General features: G+C 36.7%; 1 protein-coding gene across 3 annotated transcripts in view; it reads right to left on the bottom strand.

Moving 5' to 3' along the window:
- Positions 1 to 15,623, bottom strand: part of gigyf2 (GRB10 interacting GYF protein 2) — a 107,182-nt gene extending 91,559 nt beyond the window's left edge. Inside the window, exons 1-5 of one of the 3 annotated variants that reach the window (XM_052017303.1) lie at positions 15,497 to 15,623; positions 6,832 to 6,892; positions 2,223 to 2,352; positions 1,273 to 1,368; positions 497 to 605 (exon numbers count right to left, since the gene is read on the bottom strand). In XM_052017303.1, coding sequence (XP_051873263.1) covers positions 497 to 605; positions 1,273 to 1,368; positions 2,223 to 2,352; positions 6,832 to 6,872 — 376 coding nt within the window. In that variant the 5' untranslated portion in view covers positions 6,873 to 6,892; positions 15,497 to 15,623. Of the gene's footprint in view, positions 1 to 496; positions 606 to 1,272; positions 1,369 to 2,222; positions 2,353 to 6,831; positions 6,893 to 11,119; positions 11,578 to 15,496 lie in introns of those variants that run through there. The other 2 variants (XM_052017301.1, XM_052017302.1) reach the window with 2 other exon arrangements.

Genomic DNA, 15,623 nt, shown 5'->3' on the forward strand with positions numbered 1-15,623 from the left:
TCCTAACTAGCACCAAGTCCTCTTCACACAAAGCTGTGCTGGCTAAGTTAAGCACAGCACCCATTTTAAAATCCTCTTCCTCATTCTCAATCTCCTTTATTGCTTCACTGCTCCTTTCTAATCTCCATTCACTGTGGCATCCCCACCTCTTTAATTATGATAATTTCCAAATTTAACTGCTCCAACATTAACAGCTGTGACTTCCTTGTTGGGGAATTAATTTCAGGAATTCCACTAAAACGCACCACCTCTTTTTGTTTTTAAAACTCTCCTCAAACATACCTCTTCAATAAATTATTTGGTCATCTACCCCCAATATTTCTGTGTTATTGTGAAATGTCTTATGATACAGTGGTATTCAAGCAGATGCTCTAACAATTATTCAATTACTCTGAGGCATGCATATGCACTGATCTCTTTAAATTGTTTATCCCATTAAGCAGGTATCCATCAAGTGACAAATCAAATTTGGGATGCTTAAGTTTATTATGCTTACCTCTACCTCTTGAGGAACTTCTACCTCTTGCCGCCCCTACCACTGTTCCTCCACCTCGTCCCATTAATCTTAGGACTGCTGCACTATTTACAGACATGGAAAAATTTCTCTGGTGGGTTTAAACAAAGAACAAAAGTCAACCAGTTAAAATGTCACAAAAGAATACAAATCATCCACAGAACAGCAAGAGTTCAATGCATCTTTCCAAGCCAAACCCAAGATACACCTAAAATCTAAGTATGACATGGCAAAGTATTTTTGCTGTATCATACTTATACACCACAAGCAGGTTTGATACCTTTATATAAGCATCATTACAATATACAACTCTGTGGCCCTAGTCCCTCCATTCTTCTCATTAGATTAACTGTATCAATAAATGCATTACTATTTTAGTAACTCCTGCATCCAATATGGATTCAATGGTAAGGCTGTTATTTAATGCGCATTCTTAAATGTCCTCGAGGTGGCAAACTAATTAAAGTACTCCAACAATGGCATTAAATAGGGACCCCGATGGTTTTGACCTAGGAATAATTATAAAACTTCATGTCGAAGTTAAGACTGCATGCAACTTGGTGGGATTGATCCTGACCAAGTACAAGCTTGAAACACAAATGGACCTGCTAAAGTAACTGAACACCATTCTTTAAAACTCTGAACAACTTAAAAATGTTTGAGAAAGATTTCTGTACTGAATAAACCAAACATAAATAAAAAAGATGTTTTACTGCTAATACAAATAATTATTTGCTTACTCTATTATATTTATATACCTGTTCTTCTTCTGTAAAAGGTACAAGTGCTAAAGGTGGCAGGGGCTCCTCTTGCAAAATAGGTAGAAACTCTTTATCAGATAGGTCTACAGGAACCTAAATTACACAAAGAGGAGAATTAAAGCAGCTAAAAAAAATGTAATATCTCCTTCATAACAAAATATCACAGATTACAATACCACAGGAGTTGAAACAGCACCATAACTCAATGTACTAGCTTAGAGTGGAAACAAAAGCTACATAGTAATATCATAAAGCTCCAAAAAATGTAGACATTGCAACAAGATCAATTTCAAGCCAACTCATTATCCTAACAGAACATTATACGCAGCGAGAATGTGAAACTTAAAAATAGTGAAGCGAAATGTTTCAGTATAGCAATTTTATAAAAGCAGTATTACACATTACATTCACCTTTCATTTATAATACCAGCAAAGTATTAATATAAACGTATCATAGCTTTCTAATGCTCGTTTCCACTAGCTATCCAGCATCATGAATGACGCAACTACTGAATATACTTCTTTATTCATGAATGCCACCAAGATAGTTAAACAACTCGATGGTTACTGAAATTCAATGCAAAAATGGAACAGGCAGGAGATCAAATTCAAGTCACTGCCCTAATTTAGTCTGAAATTTTGCATGTTCTAGATGATTAATTATTCTGGCTATCGTCTAACTTTGCTGCACTAGCCAAAACTCTTTAGTTTTAGCCAAAATTACTTCTAACAAAGTTTATAGTTCTATTTTCAAAATACAAGTTTCCCTAACTGACGATCATTTAATTATGTTACAAGTAATTTCAGTTTTTATTATTTAACAAGTGGCTCATATGTAGTGATGACACTGTCAGAAAAGGAACTGAAATGCTTACAAGTAATTCTATCAGAGTCAACAACTAGTTTTCCAAAACTACCATGCAACTTAATATGCATTCACGGCATACCTTAACATCCTTTATATAAAGTGCTAGCATTTCTTCCCTCCCATAACGGTAATCTGCTAACTTATACTTTGGCAACGCTGGTGAGAGGGGTGGAGAAGTAATACTCCCACCGCTTGACAATGCACGGAGCCTGAGGAAGAAGAGAACACACTTAAGACTCTTAGCAATAGAGATTAGCTCTTGCTTATTTAACTATTGGAGATATTCAACATATGATTTACACAATTAGTGTCACCACAAAAAAAGAACCAAATATTTACACAATGCCTGAAAATGATTGTTATCTACTGTTGGTATTTTCCAGCTAACATAACAATGTACTATACAAATAGGGGCCGACCTTTTATAATTGTTATAAATTATAAAATTTCCACTATGTACCTTTATATTTAAATTTTAACTAACCCCAAGTTGTCAAATTAAACTAGTTTGCTTAAAAGTTTTGTGAATAAAATTATACAAAATCCCTTAATGTCATTAAGAATTATAGCTTATTAACTTGTTAAAACTGCTTATTTTTAGTTATAGAATCCTGACATATATATGCCTCCGAATGTGAGCATATAAATAAGTGGGTATCTCTACTGGTCAACCTAGAACACAGTTCAAGTGCCAATGAACTGCATTTATTGACAACACTGTTTGCCAATGCTTTGAAGGTAGGGCAGGACAAATGATTAACAGCAAATAATCAATTCCTCCCCAAGCAGTTAATTTATTCAGGAAAAAAGTAATAAATAATTGAGGATACCATAATTTTCCCCAATAATTGCAGTGAGTTAAATATAAATTATATGGATCAAATCAACTGAGTTACCAGTGCTGCTACTACTAAGCCTGATCAAAAGTGCAATTATACAATTATCTCCAGTCTCAATGACAATTCTGTCACTAATTTCATCCTAGCATTAAACAAAATTGTTTCAGAAGTAAATCTCTTCTTGCATTAAATCATTATCTTTTGCTGCTTGCCAGTAAGCCAAATTTGGATCTAATTTGCCACTGTCCTTTGAATTCCTTAGCTTTTTTTTAAAATATATATATATGCTTGCCCTGTAAAATTTCTTCAAAAACCTTGCAAAATTTCACCTAGGCTACATTAACTACCCTACCCTTATCAACCCTCTTTGTTGCCTTCTCAAAAAACTCAATCATTGTTAAATACAAACTTCCTTTAACAAATCCTCAGCTATGCCTTTCTAAATAAAGGTTTATACTGTCCCTCAGATTTTCCTATCACTGAAGTTGGCCAATCTTCTGGCACCACTACAGTGGTCAGGCAGGTTTGAAAAATGAAGATCAGAGCCTACACAATTTCCACCCTTGCTCCTTTTAACTGCCAGGATTTACTTCATCTAGGCCTGTCAATTATCCACTTTCAAAGACACTGAACTCCTTAATGCTGCCTCTCATACGATCACTTTCAATATTTCACACTCCTCAACTACATCAGCAGCTTCCCCCCTTTTTAGTGAAAAGATCAGCAAAACAGTCATTAAGAACCATGGCAATCTCCTCGGTCTTCACAAACAGGTTATCTTCTTGGTCCCCAACAGAACCCAGTTATTTCTATAATTGTCCTGTAATAATAATAATACTGTCTGCTCATTTGCTTTAATGGACAAAACCATTTCTAGGCTTTGACAATTAGTCTGATTGATAAATTCTGTGCCCAGTCCTTTTCACAATTGTAAATCGAACATTTTTTTTCAGATCACATCAATTTTATTTCTAACATAATCAATTAGGATGGGATTTAAATACAAAAACTCATATTGGTGTATTAAATTATTCCGAGTCCAATTAAAGCAGATAATTAAGTTAAATTGTTTCCAAGGTATGTATGAGAATGTACCCAAATTGTACACACACTCATAACACTTTAATGTAGTAAAACATCCCAAGGTGCATCAGCGGAGCCTATCAAATGAAATTTACACAGCACTGTGGCACTGCAGGTAGTGATCCAGATTTAAACCCAACTTCCAGTGCTCTGTGTGGAGTTTGTACACTTTTCTTTGATCGCATAGGTTTCATCCAGGTACTCCAATTTCCTCCTAATCCCAGAGACATGCTGGTTGTTAAATTAATAAAAAAACAAATTGCTGGAGGAACTCAGCAGGTCTATGGAGGCAAAGGGACAGTACACCTTTTGGGTCAATTCCCTGCATCAGGAACCAGCATCTGCAATGTCTTGTGTCTCTGGTTAAGTGAATTAGCTACTGTAAATTGCTGCTTGTATAGGTGGGTGGTAGAAGAATCAGAGTGGTGTTAATGAATGAGAGAGAGAATAGGTTACAGGGAAAATAATCGGGGGATGGATTTGATGGGATTGCTCTGGAAACTGGCATGGACTCGATAGGACAAAAGGCATCCAACTACTTGTAAGAAACTATGATATGCTAATATGAACTTGGTGACATTAAGATGTAAAGAAAGACACTTGGTCAACAAACTAAGTTTTAAGGAACAACTTCTGCCAGGAGAGCAGTGAGGAGATAAGAAATAGAGAGAGATTTAGGAGAAGGAATTCCAAAACTTAAGGTATCACTATCTGAAGATGTGGCTGCCTGTAGTGCAGCAATTAAAACAGGTCAGAACTGAAGTGCAGATCTTGCTCTTAGTTGGGGGCTAGCGAGAGATTAGGTAGGAATTGGGGACAAAGTCATAGGGTGTTTTAGAAACAAAGATAAGAATTCTAAAACTGATACACTTAACTGGAAGTAAGGAATGATAGGTGAAAATGATGGTACAAGTTAAGGGAAAGACAATTTTCAATTACTTCAAGTTTACAGAGCAGAGAGCAAGGCCAGCCAGCAATGCATTCAGTAACTAATCTTAAACCCCAGCTAGACAATTCAACAAAGGTACTTAAAAGCAAACTATTGATATTGCATTCCAAAATTGAACACTAAATTCAGTATTTGTGCTTTGTTCATATTAAAAGCCACCATTTGGAGAACAAGATGCAAAAAAAATTTCCTCCACTGATTAAATATTAACCTGAACAATGCAATCAATGTATTGTTGGCTCTGGTTAGTTATTTGGTTTGCATCCTACATCAAAACCCTGCTCTCCATGTGATTTTCAGTGATCATAAAGCAGTACTTTTAAAAAAAAGGCATCTTCTACAGATTCTCACAGACCTCATTTACACCACACTTTACTTTTTCCCTGTAAAATTTAATGGCAATAGAACATCATTTAAAGCTTTCATAATATATTCCTGCAGACTAAAATGAGAAATACTTCCACATTCTTCTTTGAAAGCTGAATAAAATTACATTAATGGGAACAACAGAAATTACATCACATAATGGTAAGACACATGACACCTAAAACTGGTTATTGAGCATCCCACAGTCTAGACACCTCTAAGTCCATATTAAGATCACAAAGTGCACTGCAATACTTCACAAATTCCCCAAAATGTGAACTAAAATTGAATTAATAGAACATTAATAGGCATCTTTTCTGTACTCACTTAGTGTAATATGAATGTCTGGCTGGCTTCTGCTTTGAAATTTCTGCAATGCAGGTTATTGTTTATAAAGTCTTTTTTGATTGTTTGAATCTTGGCTTAGGGTTACATGAAACAATGGCTTCATTTGCTTTCTTTCTCTTTAGGTTTTATTATAAAAGCCTCCATTATTTTATTAGACTGTGTTACATTCCACCTGTCAAACACTCCAATCAAGAATTTAATGTGCATTCATTTCTCAAAATGCACCATTTTCTTGATACAACGAACTTGTTATGAAATATCATGAATGCACAACCAGTGCTTCTTTTTCAAATGCTTACAAACATAGTGCCCTGGTTTTATGGAATACACTCAACTAGGGAAACAAGGCATGCCTTAAAAAGTCTTCCTCCATGTTTAATAACATGGCAGAATATTAAAAGTGCATGATGAAGTATTGAAAGAATCAATACTGGGATAGAAAAATTAGAAAAAATCCATTTTTTAAAAAAATCAACTTCATCAGGTGGTGAAAAATTCAATTTACATGGAATTCTTGCTCAAGATTATTTCAAGCTTCAAAGACCTGCACCACATTTTAATCAGGTTGATCATTGTAGATTTCTTATAAATTCTTATATCACATCATCAATTAATGTTCAGGTCAATTGATCAATTACACTGAAAAGCCTGATTCATGCTAATTGTATCACACATCTGCAACATGTTACTTCCTTTGAAGATTTACACAAGTACTTAGTTTTACTTCTAAACCCAACACACTGATCCACTCGATACATTGAGAATAACAAGTATATCCTATGTTTTCATTTAAAATCTACACCACGGTTATTTGATTCCTGCATCTACAAAAGAATAGGACTATGCCTAGCAATTGAGATGCCCTCTACAGAGCAGGGAATTCCTAAACATTAAGCCCTCCAACAGTGACACTGACAATCTAAACAAATTATCTGCTGTATGTTGAATACATTCAATGTTGTCAAAGTGAACCTTTTACTGTAAAAAGTCCAATATACTTCACTCAAAAAAGTAACTTTCCCCAGAGACCAACACAAGCCAGGTTAATAATGTTTCCAGCATTAAAAATGTGATAACTAGAAAATAGTAAAAGATTTTCTTACCACTCAGGTCCAAAGTTAAGCGTCTGTGTTTCTGCTGCCATTTTCTCTGTCACTCAATTCACTGTGGAAATAAAAATAAAAGTTAATTGACAAAATAGTTAAAATATATTTTTTAAAAACAAACAAACTTAGCACTTTTACGACTAAGAAGAAAGGGTATAATCAGGTGACTAAGACCCACACAACAAAATTAAGCTCATTACCTACAATGTAAAAAAGTGTAGCAACATTGATTCATTTTGTTTAGTTTGAAACATCAACATGCTTCTGCCTTCTCATGTGGGTAAGACAATTTAAAGGGCAGATAATTCTACAGATATTTTGTCCACTAAACCCTATAGAATATATGGAATTTGAACACCTTAATAGAACCATCAGTAGAATCCATTACCACTTAAAACTTTAGTGAGTGGAGGGAGTACCAGAAAGTTGGTTATACAAATGCCACAAGTTCAAAAGGAAAATGAAAATGAGGTAAGTGACAGGATCCTGCAGGTGATGAAAGTAGTGGTGCCCTACATGGAAACTCAATTCAATTTCAAAGTATGGTTAAATATGCAGATATCTGCTAAAAATAATACTGGGAAACAATGGTTAAACACTACTCAGAATGCAGTGGAATGACAAATAGAATTAAAAATTCTCCCATAATAATGGAGAATAAAATCCACTTAAAGAGAATGCCAACAAGGATTGTTCTGGTGTGATTAAGCCAAGGAGAGAAATACAGCATCAGGATGACTTGCACTAGCATGATTAGGAAAGCTACTAGCAAGTCGAAATTCCAAAATATTTGGGATGTAGTTCTTTTCCTAAAGCCCATAGAATAGCAAAAAAAAGGATTACGAGTGTTTCTAGCAATAGCAACTGTATTTCAGTTGAAGAATTTCACCTGAAGGTAGAACTCAATTGTGTGCAACCCTAGAGCTCAATTCAAATGCTTACAACCAAATGCAGAACTAATACTTCTACTACCAAAGAGCCACTGAAAATATATGCTAAACTGTATTACAAAAATGCATAGAGAATTAATGCAAAAGATGGTTACGTGACTTATATACCAGATCTTCTGCAACCAATCCACACAATCAATTCATCACAATATTACTAGAAAGACAATCCACTGCCAGTTGGTGTCCACGTAAATTAATTTTACTAGCCAAGGAAGCAGGTGTATCATAACACAATACAGGTACCAATCAACAACTCCAAAAAGGAGCAAATATTTATTCTTGTGGAGATTACTGTTACAATACCAAATGCGTTTTTAAATGCGTTACGACCTGTTAACATGAAAAAAAGCAGCCAGAATACTACAGTTGCTGCTGCTATGCAAGTAGCAGAGAGAAAGAGGTCCAAACAATTGAGTCTAATGAACAGATGGCAGAATCATTGTGAATTATTACATTGAGATAAAAATCATAATGTTAAGTAAAATAGTTTTGTAGATGAACATGGAGATAAAAGAAAGCAATTTACAATTAAGTGGACCAAGAAAAATATTTGTAACAACATACATAACATTCAAGTTTTTGTTGCTTCGATGTTTTATGCCACTGTATATATTCTAGTGGATTCCTAAGCTTTCCTAAAATTGCTTCATCTAAACTACTGGATAACTTTTGCTCTCCAAAATGTCCAATCAGCAGTCTCACTGGTCCTCAATGTCCTTTAAGACGTTTTCAACACTTAATTTTAAATACTATTGTTTCTCTATATTACAAAGTGTACCCTTCAAAAATACTTAATGAGTTCAAGTATTCGGGACTTCCTGAGACTGAAAATTCACTTTTTAAAATTGAACTTCCTTTTATTTTTTAAACAAATAATTTGCTATTACTCAATAAAATCAAATTTAGTACTCAGGATCAAAACAACTTTGATCATACTTAATCTTCATTTTCCCTGATCAAATTATGTATGGGCTACATCACTCAGCCCAAGCCCCAAGACTTCACCCATGTAATGCCAGATTGAACCAACACTGGGGAGGGTAAGTAACTTCTGAGATGCTGCAGCCCTCTAGTATTCCTCACTCAGAAATTACTTTTGAATGTGTTTCTACCTACAACTAATTACACAAAAAGTGAATAGACTATCACACTCCTGCCTTCAACTACCTAGATAATGTGAAGATTTATAGGTTCAGGAAGTAAGCTAGACTCTGTCCTGCTCTTTTATTTTCAACTGTGACCTAAGTTTCCAGTCAATCACTAAAAAAAACAATCAGGAATGGCAGTCAGTTTTGGGCACAAATGCAAATCATCACTTGTCAGTGTAAATGCAACAGATATGAAACCTGTATATTTCTGCTTTACAAGAGTTTAAGTCAATAGGCAAGTAAAATGTTAATTTTTAGTTAGCAGCGTTATGCAAAGCAAGCTGATTGAAAGCAGGCAAAATTCTATAGGAATAATATCTTGGAAAATGATCATCACACCACAAGGCAGCTTGATAAAATATTAAAACAGAATAGCAAAAAGTACAATGTAGTGTCGTATGTGCAGTTCCAAAATGATTATTACATTCATATAAGTGATCTTAACCTGTATCCTACTCGACATCTAATGTCTCAGGAAAAAAATGGATTAAATACAATGATATAATATTAAATAAATACAAGTTTATAAAAATAGCCACTTTGAAAGCTGGATACCCAATAAAATTTGAGAAATATAATAGATTACAAGTGTACCAATCACGTTTTCTTTAATTCAATGAGAGGTTACCAGTGGGCCCACTACCGTTTCTAATTTTATTCAGAAACTCAATGTACTCAACTTACAGATGACACCAAACAGCAACTTGCACATATGATCTTATCTTTATCACATCTGATCCCAAGATGCTTTATGGAAGTGCAATTATGATGTGCGTTTTGAGCAAGGTCTCACAGCTAGAGGGGTTTTGTAAGGCAATTTACCACTACAGGTAGCTGAAGTAAACATGACCAAAAATGAAGCGCTGAGAACACATGGTCAGAACCTGAGGGCAGCATACTCTTGGAGATGGAGTGGGACTAGAAAATAGTTACACAGAATCGGACAATAAAGGACTGAAAGGATTGGGGATGGAAATTTTAAAATCGAACTAAAGGTGATCCAGAAGCTGTTAGTAATCAGTAAATTCAGGGTTGATGAGCATGCAATGTTGGGTACTTAGCTCAGGGTTCTAAAGCATGCCAGAATTCCAAATAATCTAGTACAACTCTGGTTTAACAATGAAGAGCATCCTGAGAAATGTGTGCATTTGTTGACAAAGATGAATTCAACTGGAAGCAAATGCTCCAATTCTAGAAAGGACACTGGTGTCGATGACTGACAGGAAGAGGCTTTAGAAAATGACAGACCACATACACGAAGATTGGGGAGGGGGATGGCTGGGGGCACAGTTGAACAGTTAGTAGAGCTGATGCCTCACAGTGCCAGAGACCTGGGTTCAATCCTGTCCTTGGGTGCTGTCTGGGTGGAGTTTGCATGTTCTCTGTGACTATGTAGGTTTCCTCCTGCATCCCAAAGATGTGCAGGTTGGTAAGACTGCCTTTAGTACGTAAGTGAGTGGTAGAACCGGGAGGGGGGTGGTGAGAATGAGAAAATGGGATTAATGTTGGACTAGTGTAAGTGAGTGGTTGATGGTCAGCATGGATTCAGTGGGCTGAAGCACCTGTTTCCATACAGTCTCCCTCTTGATTCCGTGACTCCATGTCCGAGCCAAACCAGGAGACATCAGGAGAGGAAACATTAAAATAGGCAAGTTTTGTTAAGTACTCAGAATTTAATAGAACACCTATAAATTATTTAACTGCCTCTCTGACTTATCACATCTTGGAAGCTGCATTTAAATGTGCAATGGTATGAGGAACATACATACATATTCAAACCTTGTATAAATAAAAGTATTTAAGGGGGATGTTTTCTGTTAATCTTTAGATACCGACATGGTATAGAGAAAATATTGATTCTAAAGGTGACAACTTTTGTTACAAGTCTATGTCTATACTATAATTTATCTCGATACTAGCAGAAAAAAAATTCTAGATCATAGGTAACTCCACTGATGCTTATAACAGGAAAACAGGGGAAAATGAGGACATGTCTAGTGGAAAAGGGCCTGTTTAAAAAAAATCACAGGATCCATTTTAAAACTAGCACTCACTTTGCAGCACCACTACAAACATATTAACTTTACTACTAGGCTGGTAATCAAAAGGCCTGGACTCATGACCTGAAGGAAAACTGAAATCCCACCACTAATTTATTGCTAAATGAAAATCTTAAATAAAAAAAACCTGGTATCCATAATTATTCTTCTTCACCAAGTCCTCAGGATTGAAGATCATTTGTTTCCGCTCTGGATCTGAAAGTTCCGAGGTGGCTGAAAAGTCTTAGGTGGGATCAACAAACCCTGGTAATAGGCGAGGAAAGTGGAGCTTGACGAAGCAAGTAGGTGGGGTGCCTGGTACACTGTGCACTCCTTACATTTTTTATGCATCGCCTCAATGCACTGCTGTTATTGAAACTCCAGCTGCTTAGTGCTGTCCAGGATATCACTAGTCCATGTTAAGTAGCTACATGCTGGAGTTCCCACAAATTTGATAGGGCATTACATTTGCTCAAAGAGACTGGAACATCAATGAAGCATTTTTCTTCCTTTATTCTGGAAATCTCTTCCCACAAACAGGATACTTGTTTCAGGAGTCTGGTGCAAGGCATGTGGACAGTGCAGCCCATCCACCAAAGATGATTGAACATGATCAAAGCCTTGAAGCAGAGGATATTGGCTTGGAGGACACTGACACAGTTTCACCGATCTTTCCGATAGATTTGGAGAATTTGGCAGGTCCGGATTGCTGTTAAAGTCTCATCAAGTTTACTAATGTCATTCAGTGAAAGAAATCAACCATCCATAAGAAAAACAGAATTCTGGAAATACTGAAGTCAGGCAGCATCTATAAAGAGAGAAACCGTTAACATTTCAGGTTGCTAACCTTTCATCAGAACCATCGACTTGAAACATTAACTGTTCCTCATTCAACAGGTGCCACCTAACCTGCTGAATTTTTCTGGCACTTATTTCAGATTTCCAGCATCTGCAGTCTTTTGTTTTTCCATCCCATAACTGGCGACTGCAGACCAGCAGCAATGGGCTCAACTTTAACTTCCATATGAAACTGTCTTCATGAGGCAAGTGGGAACAGATGATGAACACTGCCTTGCCAGCAATGCCCACACCGCATAAAGGATGACAAATGGTGCCAAAATCAGTACAAAGAACCACACCTTAGATGGCAGTAATCAATATAAATGTTGCCTCTGCCTGCTCTATTACACAGATCAGAAACACAATTCTTTCATTGTGGCCTGTATGTACTTTCCTCAGTGCAATGGAAACAGCTACCAAAATAATAAAAATTGTAGCATCTACAAAAACAGCAACCCTTTGTATGGACTGCATTAATCAGTCTATATATTACAGTCATTACATTTAGAGAAGAGCAAGAACTCCCAAGGGTTCCTCTCACATTTGTTACATAGATGGCTTTTAATTGACTTTACTTACTCTAAGGTTTGGAGATCATGCAGAATTTGTCTGGTTTGCACAGCAGCTTCACATTGATTTATAATACAGAAGATGATCACCCTCTAAATGGTGACAGTAAAAAAAACATAGAATTCCATAACAAGCTTGGGCACAGTGACCAAAGGAAAAAAAGGTGCAAAAACAGCAGGAATGTGACCAAGTGCCACCTTCCACAGAAATTATAGAGCTCCATAAGCAACAGCTTCATCTGTAATGTTCAAGCACAGAATTTGACACGAGATTTAGATTGTCCAGATGAAGATGAAGATGATGGCCTACATGGCCAAGGTAAAAGAGAAAGTTAAATTCTAGCATGCATACATTTTTCTAAATAGTTCCACTTCCTGTGTTACCGATGCCACAAGTCAAAGTCAGAGATTCTCAATCTTTTTTGTTCTGCCCCACTGCAAAATGATTTGGGTTTTTCCTGCCTCCTCAATCCACCAATGATAAAGACAAAGTTTTTTTCAATTATACCCACCCCAACCACCAGTGTAAGACTCAGATCAGGTCACCAGTTAAAGCTTTTTCATTATAGAATAAAGAAATACAATTAACCCAGACTTTCATCCAAGAATAGAATATTAAACACACACTAAATACATATTATCCAGATAAAATAATAATGTGGATGTTGTTGTTAACAAGGCCAACAAAATGCAAAAACAAATGGAAAGCAAATGTTAGCCTCACCTCCCCCCTCTCACCCCAAACTCAGGTAGGCCTCTGAAAAGAAAAACTAGTGCAGGAATATGGGATGTTAGAGGGATAAATGAAGATACTGAACATGATTTTCAAGGGAATCATGCTTATATTTTTCTATAGCCAAATGTTTAGATTGGGAATATGAATGTCAACTGGAAGCAAAAAAAAAATGGAGCCTTTTAAACAGTTGCTTTTCTCTGGAATTTTAGTAAACCACCATGGTTTAGTCGAACCCACTGAGAAAAATGACACTATTTTTTCTGCTTCAAATTTATTGTGCCACCTCCAAATTTAATGTTCTACATGGCAAGACTTTCAGGTATGAAGTATTTTAATTGCAGCATATGCTAAAAATAGCAATAATAACTTCAAAAAACAATTTTAATTAAATTTGTCATCTACTTAAAAAAGCTATAAAAGGCAGAGTCTGGAAATTGAAATAAAAACAAAATACCAGGAATACTCAGGTCAGGCAGCATCTGTGGAGAGAGTTAGTGATCTTTCATGAAACTGTATACAAGAAAGATTTACCCATTTGCAGGTCTTATGCTTTAAGTCGATGAAAAATAGCTTCAGCTGACAAATTGACAATGTAGTTTATTAATACAGTACAATAAATAGTAAATGCTGTTTACGACTGCATTACCAATTGCACCAAACTTTTGAGGGAGTAGAAGGTGGGAAAATAGTGGGTGAAGAGAAGCTGGATATGTAAAAAACACATCTTTCCAGGTCTCCACTCATAAGAAAGCACAATTCACCACAACAAGAAACTGCAACACATCAGTAACCTAGTATTTAAAAACAAACTTCATTTTATATCAATTTCATACATTCTATTCCATTGGTTTTAAGCTAAATACAGTCAGGAGTTGTGATACATTTCTAACAAATGCAGAAAATAACAGCTTTAGCAGCAGATAAACTAACGTACAATGAACAAAAGTGTCTCAATATTACAGAAAAATCCAAACTCATTTGTCATTGAATGTACAGTATTGTTAAGAGCACTGTTGATAGCTAGCTTTTAACTGTCACATAACAAAATCAATTACACATCACAATGTTTTATATGTTTACACAAGCATGATATTCAAACTCTGTTTTGGACCTGAATGCAATTGAGATGAAGGGTTCAATGATTTGCACTCAATTATCCTGTATTTTACAATTCACCAAATATTACACAACACTGTCGACCATAGAAACTGATTTACTAAAAAATCCAGAATTAATTTCATTCAAAACCATGCTGCCAACAAAGAACATGACATTCCAAAAACTAACATCCTTCTACAAGTCAAGAATTCAAATAAAAACAATCCAGGACAATAAAGTGTCAGTGATGAATTAAGCAGGTTTAAATACACATTTTCAAATTACTCTTGTAAAAATACAGACACCAGCGTCATCGCTAGTAACAATTGTGACATCATTAGACACCTCCTGTGCATGTTTAAATTTGGGATTTTTAAATATTGATTGTGTAAATTCTAAACAATCTTTATTAAAAGAAAACAATTAGGATTATTTGTAAACAAATCTGGATTATTGTATTTATAATTATGAGGGTGGGGAATTCATTTGACAGAAGGAAATTGTACTTTAAAAAATTGTACTCCATTTGCCCTTCTCACTCCTCATTCAGACACTGTAACCACAATGAGTCGTAAATGTTAGAACACCATAACTGTAATGGTTCAGCGTCAACAAACTATTACAAGTCACGATCATGCGAAAACCACTGATAAAAATTCAGATTTAAAAGTCGGTGAGATCAATCCTAATATTTACACTTTATTTGGGGGGGAGGTTGGAGAACAAGTGAAGCAAGACTTGAATCAACATTTAAGCTTAAATATTATATAATAACACAGTATTAAGCAAGGACTTCACTGTGACCCCTGTGAGGGTACGGAATTCAAGCCAGCCCAAGAGCTGCAGCCTCCTCATTGACAAACGCCGAGTGAGTCAGGGGGCAGAGTGGCATCGCTAAACAGTCCCACACATCCTGCCTGCCGCAAGCACCTTCTTTTCAAGCCTGCTTCAGGAGGCCGCTTTCCTGTGTGAGGTATCGGTGCGAGCTGCTGCTACTTCGGGGTGGGTTTCCCTACCGGAGGGCGCGGTTTCAGGGGCCTGTGTTTGGGTGGGTGGGAGGGAGAGCAGGGGTGTCGGGCCGGTCGGGCTCCCCCGGCTGCACCATGTGCTGATGTCGGCTTCCCTTTCCTCCAGCCGCCTCGGCCCGACCAGCTGCTGGGACAGGTCGGCCGGGCTGAGCGTGAGGGGAGCGAGGAGCGGTCAGGTCGGCAGGCTGCTGGGCTGGAGCCCCGCGGCCGGGCAGTGCCCGGGGGCTGTCACGTCCCCGGTGCCGGTGTTTTACCTGCGCTGATCGCGAACAGGAAGGTTTATCGCAGCCACGCTCACAGCGTTTCTACTCTCCTCGGCGACAAGATGGCGGAATAATAGTTATCACGTGACCCGCGCCCCGACTCTACGTCCCCGGATGT

The sequence above is a fragment of the Pristis pectinata genome, chromosome 6 (genome assembly GCF_009764475.1).
Source record: "Pristis pectinata isolate sPriPec2 chromosome 6, sPriPec2.1.pri, whole genome shotgun sequence".
NCBI classification, from domain to species: Eukaryota; Metazoa; Chordata; class Chondrichthyes; order Rhinopristiformes; family Pristidae; genus Pristis; species Pristis pectinata.